At 44.9% G+C, this 19,713-nt stretch overlaps 1 protein-coding gene across 6 annotated transcripts in view; it reads right to left on the reverse strand.

Moving 5' to 3' along the window:
• The window catches only part of foxp2 (forkhead box P2), a 122,998-nt gene that overhangs the window by 50,387 nt on the left and 52,898 nt on the right, over positions 1 to 19,713 (reverse strand). For all 6 annotated transcript variants that reach the window (XM_061807070.1, XM_061807071.1, XM_061807065.1 and 3 more), the window contains one exon: positions 6,565 to 6,654. In XM_061807070.1, the coding sequence (XP_061663054.1) occupies positions 6,565 to 6,654 (90 nt within the window). The remainder of the gene's footprint in view (positions 1 to 6,564; positions 6,655 to 19,713) is intronic.

The following is a 19,713-nucleotide window of genomic DNA, read 5'->3' on the forward strand; positions in this document are numbered from 1 at the left end:
GGCGGTTAGGATCCAATTAACACCCTGGCCGGAATCATCTGATTGCATGTGTAAGTGCTGGTATAACTCGTTTATTGCGGCCATGTATCTTCTGTCACAAGGTAAATTTGTTGCCGCTACATCAAAGGTCTGAGATACTTCTTTTTAGCCCCCCCCCCACCACCCGCTCTTTTCCTCCCTCGCTCCAAACGCAGCGATACGACGCCTTGGGGTTGCATTTCGACTGCTTTTGCATCACAATGACGAACCTGCTCTGTCCTCGCAATTTACCGAGCTTGTCCTGTAGGTACAAAAAAAAAAAAAAAAAAAGGAGGGAGGGGGACAAAAAGAAATCTTGTTTTCTAGTTATAAAAGCAGTTGTGTTTGACTTAAAATGTGCTGACGCCCCCACCCCCTGCCTCGTTCCCGCTGTTAAGAGTCAACACGAGTTTTCCTCATGAATACATATTTTCCCCACTTTTCTCTTTGGCCCTTAGCTATGATCACTATTTTCAGACGCATCCAGAGGCTATTCATACATGTAAATATGAGCTAACATCTTTTGGGGAGGGGAGGGGGAAGGGGCATGCATGCTGATATCAGCTAACTTGCACTCATGAACACTTTTTTTAATCACGTGTGAATGTTACAACAGACGACATCAAAGCAGATGTTGATTTAATTGGACTACAAACGGGGCTAATTCAAAATTCCGAAAATTAAACTAACACCCATTCTTTGAGGCACTCAGTGATGCAAGGGGAAGGATTGCACCTCACCAATATGGCGGATGTTTATGCTCTGTGGCATTATGACTTTTGCATGTTACAGAGTAAAAGATATGGGTCTGATAATTGATATTCAGATGCTTGTTGGCATCTAGTCACTTATAGCATAGTTCAATGCTAAGTCGGTTGGAGGACGCAAAAATTTTGTCAGATAGATACCTTTAGACATTCAGAAGGTGAAAATAAACTAAGGTAAGTGGAAAAATTAGATAAACTCGGCATAGAGGACCCGTATTTAATGCCAAAGTCGATGTTTTCGCCGATAAGAAATTGGACCGTTAACCCGCTTTGCTTGCCTTGGACAAATGCATCCACACATGTATCTGGTGAGAAAGTTTGAAAGCGTATAAAAGTCTGGGCGCATACAAATACTTCGTTGCTGGTTCTGTTCTCAATCAGGAATAAATCCCAGATAGTGACGGGTTGACAGCTCACGAATGCGGAAGCGTATTCGGCTACACATTAACCTTTGCCGGAATCCATCGATCTTTTCAGCTAGTATTCAATAAAAATGCCAATATTTAAATAAATGACCCCAGGTTTTACACAAACTCTCATTCATTAACTATGAAAAAAATAATAAAAAAAGAGGACGGCGTCGACTCCATGGAACGTACACGGAAGCGATTGCGGCCACACGTTAACCTCTCAGCGCTGACAGACGGTTTATTTTCTTTTTTTTTAATACGCATTCTCAAATGAGCCAACTTGGCATTATAAATATTCTTTGTAATTTTGAGATTGAGAAGAATAATTCCTACCTGATCGCTACTCAGAATTGCGTGTATTCTGGTTGGGCACCATCCATCGTGTTTAATTGCTGAAATCCATCGATATTTACTGGACTTTTCAGCTGGTATTCCATAGAATGATCTCTTTGAATATCTCTCTCGTCTGTTGTGATAAGCAACAGCGCGACAGGGTGTCGGGTATTGTAAATATTCAATATGGCGCCGTGAAAATGGTGACGTCACGTGCACGAGTTCTATAGGTCTGGTGTTTCTTTGATGATCTTGCCATGACTTTTGTGGTTGTTGTATAAAATGACGTGCGATACGGCGAGAGAAGTCCAACAAGTCCTGCTTAGTCTATCTATAAAGTTTTGCGTTGTTTAAAACTCAGCTAACGGTCCCATTCGTTTACGAAAATACTTCAATTGGTCATTAACAGACACAAAGGGGGCTCGTCACAGCACAAAGGCAGAAAACTGTCATGGCACTGCCGGTCCCTGTCCTGGCTGGACCGGGCACCGATGCGGCTAACCTGCCGCAACCAGCAGAGGCACACTCCCGCACCTTGTCTCAAGCAATCACCCCCCATTGATATAGAACCACACGTATGGTCTGGCCTCTGCCAGATCGTTGCCTTATGCCTTGTTCCCGCAATTTCCTGATCCTGTTCTTGCTCTCTCGTGTACAGACTCCTGCTTGCCTACCGGCCTGGCTCCTGTGCCTGCCGATTCCACTACTGCTGCTCCCGTGGACTGCCTGTAGGGTACTCGACACCGGACTGAATAAAGACGCTTCCCTCCTGAGTTGTGCATTTGGGTTCAACCCCGTGTTCTGGTTGTGACAGAAAGCAACTTCGCCTAGCCGCAGACACAGAACTTGCATAAAGTTGTACCTGGCAACAATGAAACTGGTCTTTGGGTGGGTTTCGGGTGGCGTGAGGATGCATTACGTCCGCGCCAATGAAACTGTCACCGCGCGGCAGCCTCGGTAATCCTCCCCGCCTCTCCTTGTCGACGTTTCTTTATTTGCGTTTCAAATGTCAGTGTATAAACGCCATTCGCGTGGGGGGCGACATATGAGGAGCGCGGCCCGTGAAGAAGAAGTAAAAGAAGAGCGGGGCGTCGGAACCTGCGTGGCTGCGGCAGTGGGGGGGGGGATTTACGGGGAGAAATAGGTGTTTATTGAGCGCTCCCGTGGGCTTACTGTGTAATAATAGACCTGTCACATTACGCAAATGTGCAGAAGTGAAGGTTTGTGTGTGTTTAGTTGTGTGTTTGTGACTTGTTTCTTTATGTGCGTCATCAGCTCCTGCGAGCGAGCGAGCGGATGGAATTAGTCAGGCGAGAGCGACTTTCGCCACTAATACGGGTAATTAAAACTGCACGCTGAGGCACTTAGATGCTTGTGTACTAAATAATTTACATGCCATGATCTACGGATCATTTCCCTCTCTTAAATACCAAAGATTGTCGAACAAGACGGAGGGAGGCGGCGGAGGATTTATCGGTAAAGCGGGTATGTCACGGTAATATTAATCCTTTCCCCGCTTTCTGCTGTGTTAATCATTCACGGGGATCAATGGCGGCGGAAAACACGCCGCCATTGGGAAAGCAGACGCCAATAAAATATTGCAATGTCGAACATGTTGTTGTCGCCTTCTAATCCTTGTATATAAGGCAGTTTTCATCCACCCATCCATCCATTATCTACCGCTTTTCCGGGTCGGGTCACGGGGGAAGTAGCTTCAGCAGGGATACCCAGATTTCCCTTTCCCCAGCCACTTCTTCCAGTTCTTCCGGAGGGATCCCGAGGCGTTCCCGAGCCAGCTGAGAGACATAAGTCTCTCCGGTGTGTCCTGGGTTCGTCCTCGGGGTCTCTTTCCGGTGGGATGTGCCCGGAACACCTCACCAGGGAGGCGTCCGGGAGGCACCAGAATCAGATGCCCCAGCCACCTCATTTGGCTCATGTCAATGCGGAGGAGTAGCGGCTCGACACTGAGCCCCTCCCTGATGACCGAGCTTCTCACCCTATCTCTAAGAGAGAGCCCGGACACCCTGCGGAGGAAACTCATTTTGGCCGCTTGTTTCATTGGGTAATAAATAAGCGGAAGCTTCCTTTTTAAATATAATAATAATAAAAAAAGGAAATAGTAACTCCCGGCTGCTGTTTAAAGATGATATTTGCGCGATAAAAGTATTACCGCTATTAAATGTCACCTGGAATGAATCCCGTTTGAGTCATCCCGCAAGAACGTTCTTCACCGAGACGGGGAGGTGGCGATGTTAATAAAGGCCGGATCAACAGTCGCGATTCATATCGATTCTTATCGCCAACACCAGGAATGGACGGAGTAAGCAAATGTAAATATTCAATATTTACCTTCCTGGGTTGTTATTAGAGGCTTGGACACGGCCTGACTGTGATCGTGCGCCCGCAATCCTCCCTTTAAATATTGTCTCTTGACAAAATATGTGTGCACTCGTAGACTAGTATCCCACTTGTATCTATGTATCCCAAAAATACCGTAAACATGTTTCCAAATAGCAAACTCGTACTGTGAGCGCTCCCCGATGCGACTTTGCCGAACTTCTCTTTTCGCAATTAAGTACGCGCAGGGTGTGACACGACTTGAAGGTGTCGCCATCGGTAGACTGCGTGAAAACATTACCGAGCGACGATAACGCCAATTTCCCTTCTCATTAATGCCGCACCGGTCCTGGTGTCAGAAATTCAATATACGCTGCGAATCCCAAACTCCCGTAATTCTGTTCATCAAGGCAAAAAATTAATAATATCACAAAAAGTCCGGTACGCACAACAAAATCTCCTTCACGCGATGAGAAGTGTGTTAACACCGCCGAAGGTAACAAGAGGAGTCGGTGTGACGTGTGAATGCGTGACAGAGGCGGAGGCAGGCGTGCTCGGAAGTGTGACCTTTTCCAAATCACTGACAACGGGAACGGATGCCGCTATGAGTCAATAAGGTAAATTAGCCTTGACAAGTGGAAATGACACGCCGATAAAATTAGCCGTGTGCAACCTCCTATGATGCTGTCAACAACAAAAAAAAAAAAAAAAATGTCCTCCGCTTCATCTTTTTGTATCACCTTTGGATGTACTTCAAGCATCCGTTTGAAATGATTAATTAGACGACAATCCGCAGTAAACGTGAGGATGTGACCTGTCGTGAGAATTTGGTGAGATTTCCCACAAAAATATGCAGTCAAAAAAAAAAAAAAAAAAAAAAAAAAAACAGGAAATCTTTTGGGGTTAATTACCGTAACTTTCTGGCCTATAAGGCGCAACTTTTTTCCACACGTTTTCAACCCGGCGGCTTATGCAGTGATGCGGCTAATTTGTGCATTTTTTTTCTAATGGCCGCAAGGAGGCACTCGAGCGGAAAAGGTAAGAGTGAGACCGGTGGAATATGTGTGCCGAGGAAGTCACTTTTATCGGTATGATTTTTTTTTTTTTTTTAACCGGCACTAATAGCGCTGCACTAGCATAAGTGCTGTGCTAGCATGTTGCTGCTGTGTTACTGCGGTGTCTCAGTGATTTAGGTATGTTCTCTCTTTTTTTTTGTTTGTTTTTTCAAACCCGCTCTGTTTGTGCTGTGCTACCGTGGTGCTACTGTGTAGCTGCTGCAGCTGTTTTTTTTTTTTTTTTAACCGGCCCTGTTAGCGCTTTGCGAGCGTGTTGGTGGTGTGTTACGGCCGTGTCTCAGTGATTTTTACCGTTTTTTTTTTTTCTGGCCCTGTTAGCGTTGTGCTAGCGTGTTGCTACTGTGTTATTGCTGCGTCTCAGTGATTTATGCATGTTTTTTTGTTTTTTTTTAACCGGCTCTGTTAGTGCTGTGCTACCGTGTTGCCACTGTGTAGTTGCCACGGCTGTTATTTTTTTTCTTAACCAGACTTGTTCGTGTTACCGTGTCGTTGGTATGTTAAGCTAACCTAAGGTATTAAAACTCTAACTAACTAACTCTTCCTGTGTACCGTCTTTGTAAATATCTCGTGTTTCAATGTGGGCACTTGCGGCTTTTACACGGATGCGGCCTATGTCTGTACCAAATAGTATTTCCTTTACAAATATCCTTGGGTAGGGTTATAACCAGGTGCGTTCTATAGGCCGGAAATTACGGTATGTGTTTTTTTCTGCCCTTTTTGATCATCCTAGAAACTGAAGATAAAAGTTCCAATGACAAATCAGTAGAGTTTAGTTATTTTTAATAGTATCAGAACAGACAAATTCGGGTGTTATTTACTCCCTCCCTTTGAAAAAAGACCCAATGCCTTAACCGAGGGTTGTCGTACTCAATGCAGTTTGAGGGCCTCACAAACCCTAATTTGATTCTAAAGGGGCCCGACAACTAAAATCATATCACAGCTCATATTAACGGTCAACAATACATTTTCCCCTTTGTGTTTAACCCAAACAAAACAAATATATTGGAAAAATACTGTATGCGTGCATAACAACTGATCACGGTGATTACAGGACAAAACTTTAAATCATATATTTTTGGGATTGAAAAATATGGTATTGCAATTTAGAAAATAAAATAAACCAATGAAGACCTCAGAATTTTATAATTTCTACATGAGCACAATAATTCTCAAAATTTTCCAAAGTCCCCACCACATTTTTGCACTTTCAAATTTACCCAACAAAGCGAATTATACGCTTGAGCATGCCGGTTTCGGCCCGCGGGTTGTATATTTAACACCCTGCCTCAACCAAGCTAACTCGTTAAAAGTTTCTGAAGCAAAAGACAGGATATTGATGACATTTTGTGGGGAAACTATTCCGGCTCAAAAATGGTTTGACATCAAATCACACGAGCACGTCTCCTTGGCGTGTTTTTCCACACGCCGACGCCGAGCTTACTGCGCAACGCCGCTCGTCCGGCTTTAGGATTCTGTGACAGATCCGGGGGATTGCGTGAGCCAAATCAAACACACTTGTTGAACGGAGGGAATCTTTTGGGAAGAGGTTGTGATGTGGGGGGGGGGGGGGGGGGTCATGTATTATGGATGGACTTAAGGAGATTAGACAGGGAGCTGGTTTACCTGCAGTGGACGCTGCTTGTCCTGGCTCTTTGGAGATTTCAGGCCACAGCCTGACTGCTGCAAGAGTAATTGCCTTGCTGCTTGTAGGGCCTGCAAAAGAAAGACAAAAAGAAGGTGAAAGATGGCGGAGACGGGAAAAAATAATACATATACGCACATTATATATAGTACGGCTATTTTTCTGATAATTCACAAAGATAAATACCATTTATCTAGAGCACCCCTGAAGAAGAGGATTGAGGGGGTGGTGCTTTAAAAAAAAAAGAAAAAAAAAAAAAAACAAGGAGGCATCAGTAAAATTGACCTGTCTAGTGTGTGCTCAACTGAAATACCCGCTACTCGCGCTGCACATTACCGCCGCATTTGCATATTCATAATATCAATTTGAAGTAGAGGTAGCGCCGTGTGAAGTGTCCCCGGGAGCTGTAATTAAAATTGACCAAAAAAAAAAAAAAAAATCAACATCAGATTACATTCTGAATGAATTAACGAGCAGGCCGGGTTTTACGCTATGTGCCTTAAGGATGCGGGGGGGAAAAGTGATCTGATCAAATAGAAGAGTTTACAGCCTGTTTACATGAGGCGAAAAATGGATCTTTCCTTTTTATAAATTGCAGAAATTGTCGTCTGGAGCCTTGGGACGCCTGATAAGATGGTGGAATCCGGGAGTACCACACCGTCCGCGCCTGGCAGGTGCGTCGAAAGTACGCCGGCCAATGGGCTCGCAGCCCCACCGCCATTCTTCCGACGCAAAATGGATGAAAGCATGTGGCGGGGAACAACGTTGCGCGCGATCTACAATCGCCCGTGAGCATCAAGACAAGTTTCTAGCTCGCGAGAAGAGGAAGGGGGGGAAAAAAAAAAAGATCTCGGGGAAATGTTGCGTGCGTGGCCGTATCCATGACAACAGCTGCATGGGACGCGGCTCCGACGGCAGGTGGGAAGCATGTTTGAACAAGTACATTGGGATCCCGAGCAAACACAAATGAGACAGAGATGCAGTGAGGAAAAAAAAAAAAATTAACAAGGCATGACAAAAAAAATAAAAAGTAGCCAAGCACATGTGACCCGAGGGAATGTCGCCACCCTGATCAATTATGGAAGGACAGTTTGGGGGGTGTTGTCTGCACAGGAGGAGCCAGACTCCAGTAAACAAACACTTTACTCGGGAACCGGGTCCGAAATGCATTGATCCGTCTACTTGCCAAGAAGAGCCCAGTGGCTACTGCATTATATGCATGTGTGTGTATACCTTCTATGTGTGTGTTTGTAATGCAAAGCCTCCTAAAACTTGACTCCAAAACAAAAATCAAAAAAGTATAAAGCAAAACATTTATGCATACAGCTGATCACATTGCTGATTATGATTTTCCAATGATTTCAACTGATTTATTAAATTGCAAAAACAAAAGTTTACATACATTTTCCCTGGATTCCAAAATAGTTGTTAAATATTTTGAATTACTAATTATCAATAATCTTGATTTATTTTTGTGTAACTACTATTACATTTTTACTTTTTACTGTTTTACAATGCTTTGACCTTTAATATTTGCTATATAACCGAGAAAAATCTGCAAAAATCTGCAATTTCTTCTACTGAATTTAACCATTTTTATTTTTTATTATTTATGTTTGAAAAGGGCTAATATTGGCTGATTAATCGGTCGGGCCTTATGATAAAACACAATCACCATATTGAGGTGGCCACATTGTGAGTTTGAATAAAACGGGGGAGGTAAAACATGTTAACTGTCAGTACACTGAATATTCTTACAGCAGAAGTCACCATTTTGTTGACTCTTCTTCAATTCTTAATATTTAGGGCCAAATAGATGAAAATTAGTTTGCCGAAATTAGTTAAAATAAAACTGAAACCAGATTAATGCACTAATTAAATTAAAAAGTATATAAAGAACAAAATGACTTTTGTGTTCTCTTAAAGGTTATTACAAAAAAAGATGACTCGAGTACTGTATATTGAGGTGGCCACATTGTGAATTTGAAAAAAAAAAACGGGCGAAGTAAAACATGTTAACTGTCAGTACACTGAATATTCTTACAGCAGAAGTCACCATTTTGTGTCACCCTCCTCCCAAAAAAGACATACAACAGCGCGAAATGCAGAGCGAGAAAGTTTGTCGACAAAAACATCGCATGCTGCATACCTGCTGTCTACTTAAACCGGGTTGCTATGCACAAAAAAGTTGACACCCGCAGTCTATTAATGCACACATTGTATAAATAGCATAATGTGACACATTCTTGAGGATGAGAACGTGAGCTTGACAGAGCGGGAGAGGGAGAGAAGGGGGGGGGTAGGGAGGCTGTTATACAAATAACAAAGCACTCAGAGACATATTTGATGTTGATATCTATCACTGAGGCTGGAAAAGAGGGGGGGAAAAAATAAATAAGAGGAGGGAAAAGAACAGGGCGACCGAGACCGTGACACGGGGATCCTAATGAAAATAAGATTCGGCCCAAATGGAACCGGTGTAATTGGTTTCAGATAGTAAGGTCAGGAGAAAGCCGATACAGGCGAGTATTATGCAGGGTGTTGGGGGGGGGGGGGGACAAGAATGTTTACACAGGCATTCCTGGGCTACATTAATAGGCATGCACAGATCACCGGAGAGGTGGAACACGGGGAGAGAGTGAAGAGCAGACTGAGTGGAAGTGGAAAGCATGGGGGTGGGGGGGGGTGAATCATCTCTCCATTCACCTTCTCTGTGTTTAGACTCCAGAGAGAGCGAGGTAATAAGGAACACTTCCCACAATGCACCTTTGTAAAAGAGCATGCAAAGACCTTAAACAAGCATGAAACACATTAGCAGAGCAGGCAGGACCAGGGCGAGAAAACCATTACAAATCTCCAGATTGCTTTGGTTATCGTGTGTGTGGGGGATCGGCGAGGCCCGCGCGTTGGGTAAACAAGGAATAAGCCATCCGCTAAGAATGTCACTCTTTCAAATCCACCTGGAGACCCCCACCCCCCACCCCCACCCCGCGTGTTATGCGGCCGTGACATCGGAATTGGATGTGTCCGAAGAGCCGCGGCGGTGTGTTTGGACAGCGCGGATCACTTCCTGCACCCGCGCCACGTAGGTGAGCGGGCGTCACGAGCGGGGGCGCGGCGGATATTGCGCGCGCGACGCGGGTGGGTACCGGAGAAGGAGCCGTCGACGTGGCGGCTGAGGTCTCGGCGTGACGAACGGATGTTTTGACGCGTGACTCGTGTTCGGCGAACGGGAGTAACAACTTGGAGTCGCGCTGAACGCTAAACACCAAAAGCTTGTACACGCAGGCGATGCCGTGGAAAACGAGGCGCAAACACTTTAAGCTGAATCAACAAACATGGCTGATTGTACCAGGCTTGAAAAAAAGTGATATGCGGCACAATTGCACCGTATCATCTTGTACTGTACACGAGGATTCAGGGTAAGATAATGGAAAAGCAGAGATGGACGTCTCAAACATTGGCATGTTGGCGGACATTTCACTACACTTCTTTGATCAGCTGTGGGGAAAATGAAATGGAAGAGTGGTTTCTACACGTTACTGCAACGGGATGTTTGATTGTGTCCATTCCAGTGCTGTGTTAAGCAGAATTAACGGTACAATCCTACCAAGAATATTTCTCTAAAGGCCCCGTCACACCATAACATTCTGGTCAGCGTTTGAGGAAACGTTGGTAGTCGCCCACGGTCGCCGGGATAGCGCCAAGAAGAGCGTTGTTTGAACGCTAGTGAACGTCAATGATCGCTGGGAATCGGCGGAGAACGCTGGTCCGGAAAAAAAGTTTTGAACATGCACAAAAGTTCTCACTGAGACCAGCGTTCATCAACGTTTAATTTTAAACGCTGCAGAACGTTAAAGAACGTTCGTGGAACGTTTTACTAAGGTTCGCCGAGCGTTGCACCCGTTTGGCTATCGTTAGTCGGTCGTAACTCGAGCTTTAGTTGGTTGTTACTTAATGGTTTGCTTTGCAGTGAACGACTCACTGGCGACCTGTCAACGACCACTGACCAATCCCCGAGCGCACACAGCGTGTAACTCAAGTCAAACGAACGTCCTTTGGCATCTATTGAGCGTCATTCGTGCGTTCCCCAAACGTCCGTGCGTGTGGGTATATAAACCGATGCTTTGCATTCTTACTTGCAGCGCGAGTTGCTGAAGTCCGCACCGCGCCTTTTTTTCGTCTAGGCGGCGTGATGCTGACTGTTCAAACTCACGAGAACAACTGAAGTGAGTATGAAATTTCCAACGTTTTCATTCTCGTTCCACTGTAAAAATTACACGCCAGCAAAACGCTATTCTGTCGTGATTCACCCGTTAGTCACACGCTGAACAACCTCGTCTAACGTTGACAAATCGCTCGTCACGCGCCAGTGAGACGTTAGCACACGCTAATGGTTTTTAGGGCTATCTTATTTGGTCGCTGTTACATGCTTCTCGTGCGTTAGACACACGTTAATCACACGCCAGATGTGTCATCCTCATTTGAGAACACTGAAAAATAGAACGTTTGAAATGTTCAGAGAACGTTGACCAGAACGTCATGGTGTGACGGAGCCTTTTGTTCCTCTCAAAATTACCGTAATTTCCGGCCTACAAGCCGCGACTTTTTTCCACACGCTTTCAACCCTGCGGTTTATGCGGTGATGCGGCTAATTTGTGTATTTTTTCCGAACAGCCGCAAGGGGGCAAACGAGCGGAAAAGGTAAGAATGAGAGCCGATCTGCCAAGGAAGTGACTTTTACCGGCCCTGTTAGCGATGTGCTAGCGCTGTGCTAGCATGTTGCTGCTGTGTTATTGGTGTGTCTCAGTGATGTTTACCAGAAAGTTTTATTTTAACCGGCCCTGTCAGCGTTAGTGCTCGTGCGGCGCCAGGGTTAACGCTAGCATTAGCACCACGCTAACAGGGCCTGTTAGTACTAGCATTAAACTCTGTGTACCGTCTTTCTTTGTGTTTCAATCCGGGTTTCAATGTGGGCACTTGTGGCTTTTACACAGCTCCGGCGTATTTATGTACCAAATGGTATTTCCTTTACAAATGTACTGGGTGAGGCTTGTAACCAGGTGCACTCTCGAGGCCGGGAAATACGGTAAGACAATTACACTTGTATTGGAATAAAACTCGTTTCAAAGTCATTTATACGCCACATAAGTAGAAACTGCTTCAAGGCCATCGATCAACCCCACACAAAACCTTAAGATCAACGGCTCGTCACGGCCATATCGCAGGCGTTTCTCCGGCTGCGAGATATTCTCCTGATAAATTTCAAGTTGATCACGGTGATCAGGTGCACGCTCATTTCTTCGATCGAACGTGGCGGAAACGTGAGTGACTACGGCCAATCAGATTAGTCCTTTTCCTGCTCGACTATTGCCGCAATTTTGACAAGTCAACCTCAGTTGTGCGGCGGTGTCTCCAAAGCGATGTGGAGCAATGCTCACAACTAGATCTGATGCAAGGCACATCCATCCCCTCAAACAGGGGCAACACAACAAGCCTGTTCACTCATTTGCCCTCCAAGGCATTAAAAAAATCTGTGCAGTCAGTACAGCCTGTCACAGGCAGCATTAGCAGTTAGCCCCTTGCTAACAGTGAAGCCACCAGACTATTAGCAGCAATCAATCGTGTTTAGAGGCTTTGTAAAACAGCAAAACAAGCTAATCTGTATTGTTAAAGAAGATACACGTATAGTATCCCAACTGTAACCCTATTTTCCATAATTATGACAAGCTTAGGTCAAATTATGGGATGAGATTGTCAAGCATATTCTATAAGTACAGCATAACTTTTTAAAAGGTGTACATTGTTTATTAAATATGAACACCCTGCCGTTGTGAACGGTGCTCCGAGTTAATTGGCCCTGCTCTTTACTCCTGCAGAGAAATCCATTAGTTAATTTTTTTTTTTTTAATCAATAAAACACTGGTAAGACGCAACACTATCTTCACTTCCTGCTCACCACGCATAGCAACACCCGCACTTTCAACCACCACTTCCTGTTGCAACGATTTTTATTAAATTCTTCACCCACAAAGTCAACATAGCCTTTGGTCACCCCAAACAACAAGAACACCTCATTGCTCTCTAAAACGTTAGTCAAGGAACTTCATAGCAAACCGTACACTTGGTTAGTAGTTCACAATTTGTATATGCTGTCACTTTACCTTGTTTTTGTCTGCTGTCTGCAGGAAAGGCAGCATTGCAAATGAGAATCTGCTCTGGTTTATTTTACTTGGAAGGGAAAGGTTAAGTTTAAAAAAAAAAAATTTATAGGGGGAAAACCCAAAGCCAAAAAAAACAAAACAAATTCTAGTCCAAGACTGTAAAGCTCAGTCCACAGTGGAGAAGGGCTGCATATGAAAGATGCTTGACACGGAAATAAATACATCATTTATTTGCGTGGGTAAGAGGTCATCCCACAGCCTTGTGATTGCACTTCGAGTCCTCAAACTTCCTCCCCCCCTTGTATCCACATATCACCTTATTCATTTCTTCCTCTCATCGCCTCTGCCACTCTCCGCCGCTGCTTGTTTATTGATTCTCTAGATTAAGAATTCCTTGGGTAGAGGATTGTAACACACAAGCATCAAATTATTTTGGGCTGTGCTTATTTGCCTTTGCCTTGCATCTATTTGGCCTGCGTCTGTAGACAATTATGCCTACCCAGGCCCCAGACTCAGGTGCTAATAATGAAGGACAAATAGAATCATATGTGTAAACTTCCCCCACTGATGAAAATTTATATTAACTTTCTGCCACAGTAAACAGAGCCGCATAGCTACACCCTCCCGGGAGGATTGACAAGATGAATTTGCTCGCTCCAAACACTGGGAAGAAAGCGAAGGACTGTATATGCGGCGGGGGCGGAGCGCCGCCGTGTAACCGCACACTTCATTTTTCCGCTGAAAAACAAGGTTCTTCATTGGGGGTTTATGCGGCGAACATAAGATATAAAACAATGTACACGTGGAAGCCCTAGACCTTGTGACTGTGGAGGCGAAAAAGTGAAATTTAGAGTCCGTCGATCGCTTATGAAACTCTATTTTTCCTTTCACCCGCTTTCCCTCTCGGGTCTCGGCAGGTGGCTTGAGCAAAAGTCTTTACTTTCACCTGGACTCTATCGCTCTACTTCCAGATAAGGTGACAGCAAGCCCTTTTCAGCAGCGCTCTTTATCTACCGCTGCTCTTAGGGAAAGTCCTTTAGAAGGGCCCCGGCAGCTGAGAGCTTCCACAATGTGCTATCACAAAGAGACAGGCAGGAAGTAAAATGGAGACAAGAGGAGAATAAAGTGTGTGTTTGTGTGTGTGTGTGTGTGTGTGTGTGTGTGTGAGAGATAGAGAGAGAGCAGGAGAGCGGTGGACAGAGTGTGTAAGGTCAAGTGTTCCTGCTCTCTTTCATAGAAATGTTATTTTTTGGGGGCGCACAGTTTAAAATGTTGCAGTCAGACCGGACTTGATTCATTTGGAGATCGTCTCAGGACAGCACGGCTGACATTTGAATTCGTACGTTGACTTGTTACACTCCTACAGTGTTACGAGGGATCTAGACAATTATCAAAGTAATTTGGGGATGTATCAAGAGACCTATCTCAGGGGTCGATGCAGCAACTAAGAAAAAATGTGAAAAAACCTCAAAGAATATCCAGTGGCAAGTCTGGTGTGGCGGAGAAATATGTTAGAATCGTACTGGACATGTATGAGGTCAGCAGAACAGCGGTGAGGTGTGCCGTTGCTGTCTCAGAAGAATTTAAGGTGGAGGTGGGACTGCATCAGGGATCCGCGCTGAGCCCCTTCCTGTTTGCGGTAGTAATGGCTGACAGATGAGGTTAGACTGGAATCCCCTTGCACTACGATGTTGCATGCAGATGAGCAATTAGAAAGATGGAGGCACGCACTGGAAAGGAGAGGAATAAAGATTAGCCGAAGTAAAACAGAATATATGTGCATGAATGTGAGGGGCGGAGGAGGAGTCAAGTTCCAGGGAAAAGAGATAGCGAGGGTGGAGGACTTCAAATACTTGGGGTCAACAATCCAGAGCAATGGAGAGTAAAGAAGTGAAGAAACGGGTGCAAGCGGGGTGGAACAGCTGGCGTAAGGTGTCTGGTGTTCTATGCGACAGAAGAGTCTCCTCTAGGATGAAGGGCAAAGTTTTATAAAACAGTGGTGAGGCCGGCCATGATGTACGCGTTAGAGACGGTGGCACTGAAGAGACAACAGGAAGCAGAACTAGAGGTAGCAGAAATGAAGATGTTGAGGTTCTCGCTCGGATAGGACTAGAAACGAGCTCATTAGAGGGACAGCCAAAGTTGGATGTTTTGGAGACGAGGTCCGCGAGAGCAGAGTTTGATGATTTGGACATGTCCAGAGGGCGAGAGAGTGAGTTTTTTTGGCAGTTGTTGTTGGATGTTGTGAGGGAGGACAAGAGGACAGTGGGTGTTAGAGAGGAGGATGTACGACATAATAGGCTTAGATGGAAAAAGATGACACACTGTGGCGACCCCTAACGGGACAAGCCGAAAGAAAAAGAAGAAGAATTTGGGGAATTATCAAGAGACACATCTCAGGGATCGATGCAGCAATTCAGAAAAAAATTGAAAAAACCTCAAAGAATAACTAGTGGTAGGCCGTGCTACCTGTAAATCTCAAACTGTAATTGACATGACTGCATTGGCATGCAAATCTTGACACCCCCCCATAAAATGCGTAGAACTCACCACGACAGCACCATCTCGCATCTTTGGAAGACCCCAAGTAGTTTTGCATGTGGCGGGTCAATAGTAAGTGTCTGCAGCACTCGGGTTAAGTGGCGGCTGTAAAGTGTCACCCAATTCGAGGGTCGATTAAGAGAGTTGTTTGACCTTAAACCGAGAAGGACCTCGCGATCTTCCGCGCGGCAAACTGAACACTAGCAGCGTTGTGTTTATTCTCCAAGAAAGCAGTTGAACCAAATTCATTTCCCCGCAATCTAATTTGTAATCTTTCCACAAACTACTTCTTCCCAGGGTTACCCGACTGGTTGTCTCATAGATTTTCCAATTACAACGCCGTGCAATTTGACCTTTAAGTGAGCCGGAGAAGATACAGTTATCTGCCTTGCATTTTGACGCCCGGCGTCTATCCATCATCTGTGCATGCGTGTGTTAAAGGTGGGGATGGAGACCGAGAGAAAGGGAGCTGCCGTGGGTACAGAGTGTGACGAGGAGAGGATAGACTTTTTTTTTTTTTTTTTTTTAAAAGGTTCAGTGATGAAAATTTAACAATGCATAGGTGTGGGAATATTAAAAAAAAATTGTTTTAATGTGCCGCCAGACTGACTGTGTCATAAACAGAGCCTTTCCCACGCCGGCGAGAACAAGCAACCGTGAGCGGAGTCTGACGTCTCTCGTTCCATCCCCGCTCCCAGCCCTTTTCCAAAGGCCTAATCTACGACATCTTTCATTGAATCAAGAATGGAAATTTGCACGAAATGCTTCTTTTTCAATTTCATGCTGAAGTAGCTCAAGTTAGTGGATGTAATTTCTCCTAACAAGAAAATGTATCACTCGGTTGCACACTGAGCAAGGGACGGGGGGCTTTCTTTCAGATTTTTTTTTTATCCCCCCCCCCCTTCTTGAGCTTTGATGAATGTGCCAAAAGCATGATCGCTCCATCATAGCGCCCCATGCAAGGACAGAAAAATTATATTAAGTAAAACCACTGGTTGAAAGTTGTATGAAAAATACTTGACTCGGAAGACTGGTAATCATTTTTATTCAGAAACAACTCAAACCCTGTTGGATAACTTGTGCTGAAATTCTGCTGTGCGGATCAGAAACAAGCTCGTAGGCAAACGGACTCATACATTTTCCCATAAATGAAGATTATTATACTTGTGCTGATTTGAACGACGACCAAATAGGTGAACGTATATCGCTGAAACAATAGCATGCATGACGTGGCTACGTGGAGCTAATGTATATTTATCATTTGAACTTCCGATAACAATGCACAATCAAAAACTCGAGACGAATCGGCAGCACGGAGTCGGTATCATCTTGGTGTCTAGTCAAGCTTGAAGTCAGGCCCGGAGCCCCCGCAAAAGTGCCTTTTCTGCATATGCTCACTTTTTATCGGGGTGGAACACACCAGTCTTGCAGTGGTCTTGCTAATCAATTGAAGCGAGTTAAATGTTCTTACGCTGGTAAATAACCAGCGATTAAAGGGCCACTGTCATGAAATACATGAATTTTAATGTTATTAATGGAAAAAAATGGCAGCCGGTATAAACCAACCCGTTTTTTCACCCCAAACGTGATTTTGACAAATATGGCTTTTTGTAACTCCCGCCATGAAAATCCTCTCAAGGGATTTGTTTTCGAGAACAAGCAGGAAGTGACGTACGGGGCAGGACCGCCCTCAAGCGGACTCGTTTGTTTCTATCAGTTTTACCTGCGGGAAGGTGGCTCGTTGTTCCTTCCTGTTAGCTAAAATGCCGAATCGTTGCATTGCTGGACATTGCTCGAACACTCGGGAGGATGGATTTACTGTTCATAAGTTTCCAAGAGGCCCGATTTGTCGTGAAAAATGGATTGCACGGGTGTAAAGGATGAATGAGAGCTTTGTGGGTTCCCAATGACAGGTAGGTGCGTATACAGCTACTAAAAAAAATAATATTTTGGGGCGGACCACGTAAATCGGTCTCTCGTAACATAACAAAAGATCCACGTACGTACGACAGGAGTGCTAAATGTGTCAATGTGCGCATCAGACGGCTTCCACATCAGCTCATCTCTTCCGTGGAAGTGGATCGGACAGGGAGTCGCTTTGGCCATGATCCGCATATCATCTAAATATGGCCCGAAACAATAGGGTAATGTTGCCCCGGTTGTGAGATGTTCTCTTTTTTGAAAAGAGCTTCCGTGTCTGAAAGGCCGTATCCCGTAGTAGGGGCCACAGCGTGTTTTCAATGGCGAATGTCCAGGGTGACATCACGGGCAGGAGATGCAGCCAATATGGCGACCATTTGGATGTCGAATGACACTTCCGCAACTTTGCGCGTGGATGACGCGCTCTCCGCTCATATTCATTTTTCGTATAGACATTGAAGTGAATAATATTATATGTATTTTTCATTACAATATTTATTTTAGAATGTTTATAGGGATGACACTTGACCTTTAAGTTTTTATGAGGAACGGCGTACTGCTGGATGGAGAACATCAGGCCCCGATTTCCTACGGATCATTTCGTGACTGAAACCAAGATTAGGATAAATCTGATTCCACGTCACAAGAATATTGGGAATGCAATTTCTCTGGGGCAAGCTATTTACATAACTCGAAGTGCCAAATGGCTAAAAATTGCTCCGTTTCGCCAAATTCTAGAGCTTTACAAAAACAGCTGCTATTATTCCAACCTTAGCCCGCAAAGGCCCAAAAGCCTCAAGTGAGCAGAGTCAAAGCTGACGCTAAGTAACACGTCAGTCGGTTCCGTAGCCTTGAATCCCCCCGTGCCGTCGCGCTTATTTACTGCGTTTGTATGAGAGGTTGTGAGAAGGAGCCCTGATCTGCTCTCCTATATACTGTATATATTAATACACATTGTTTGAAAACAATGCATAAAAAAAAAAAAAGAGCAGCCTGGTTGTATTACAAGTACAAACATCTTGGGAGATGGCAGGGACCCTCTTTATCTATTCAAGAAATGTGTCAGGGATGAAGGTAATGTGAGGAGTAGAAATTGTGAACAATGAAGCAGATATGGGGGGGGGGGGGGGGGGGGCATCGATACCTGGTTTCTGTTTTGTCGAGATCCTGGGCACATCCGATAAAAAAGGACGCCAATGTCGTTAATGATCCTCCCACTCCTCGCAAGTCGCCTTCTAAGCCAGATCTGAAGTCATTTTAATATTCGTTGGAAAGAGCAGGGGAGGAGAGAGGTGGGAGGGATTGGTTGGGTTGGGTTGGGGGTGGTGGGGTATACACAACAAACCGTCGGGCAAGCGTTTCGGAGACTGATTTGTTACTATTCATGGCTAAAGCGGAGAGGAACTGTAATACTAGACATGCTTGTTAAATTCACAACACTCCAAAGCTGCCTTCTAGCAAATCCTGTCTTTTGCTTGTCAGCTTAAGACACCCCGCCATATGCATATGTTGGATTTTTTAAGCTCTGTTAAATGGATAGCGGCGCCGTGGCCTATCAAATGACTGTAAGCCACTTGGTGTGTGTGTGTGTGTGAGGGGTGGTGGGGGGTATGTGAGAAAAGTAGCGACGCATAGTATGCCTCACAAGATGTGTTTTCTCCAGTACGCATTCTGAGCGTTAAGTACGGTATATATCAACAATAACACTCCACCCTGCCATATTAACGACCGCTGCTTGCTTTAAGCCAATAAGAGGGGAGTGGCGACAAACAACGACAGAATGCCATTTTTATCAATTGCCGCGCCTCAAAAGACGAAACTACATTCGCCGCCCACGCAAATTGTTGTGGAGGGTATTGAGCATAGGCTGTCGGCTCAGTCCCTTCAGAGTACACGTAGTGCGTGTGCACGGTCGCGTACTCTGAAGGGACTTGTGCGAGCGGACTTATAGATCCAGTCAGTTTATTTCACAGTGCTAAAACGGGGCAGTTAGGGAGGCGTAAAAGGAAACGAGATGTGAAGCAACCATTGATCCCCGCCCGGTGCGCAGGTCGGCAGCAGACTGTGGGACTATTGGGCCGCAGCGTATGACCACTGGACGGCTGCCTTTTATTTACATACACTGAAGTGGTTTACCGCGGCCGAGTTCATTTGCCGGCGGTCTAACGCGGGGCGAAACGGGGAAAAAAATGCTAAGTTTATGACGATTAACGTGACCCTGTTGCTGCTTTCAAAGCAAAATACGGCTTGTGGTCTGCATCCAAAAGCATCTGTGCGGTAGACACAGACTAATGACTTTATGTCCAACGTATCCCGTCGGGATTCAATTACTGCATTTGCTGTTGTGTTTGGAAATACAGGTGGAAATACACGTGGGTTTCCTCAGGGTTTAAAAACAAAAAAAAACCACTATCTTTTAAGTATGTTTCCAGATGTCCCTATGCATACCAAATACACACTGATAAAAACTAAATCCTTGTAGATATTAAAGGTATTAATTCAAAC

This window comes from Syngnathoides biaculeatus, chromosome 20, assembly GCF_019802595.1.
Source record: "Syngnathoides biaculeatus isolate LvHL_M chromosome 20, ASM1980259v1, whole genome shotgun sequence".
Lineage (NCBI taxonomy): Eukaryota > Metazoa > Chordata > Actinopteri > Syngnathiformes > Syngnathidae > Syngnathoides > Syngnathoides biaculeatus.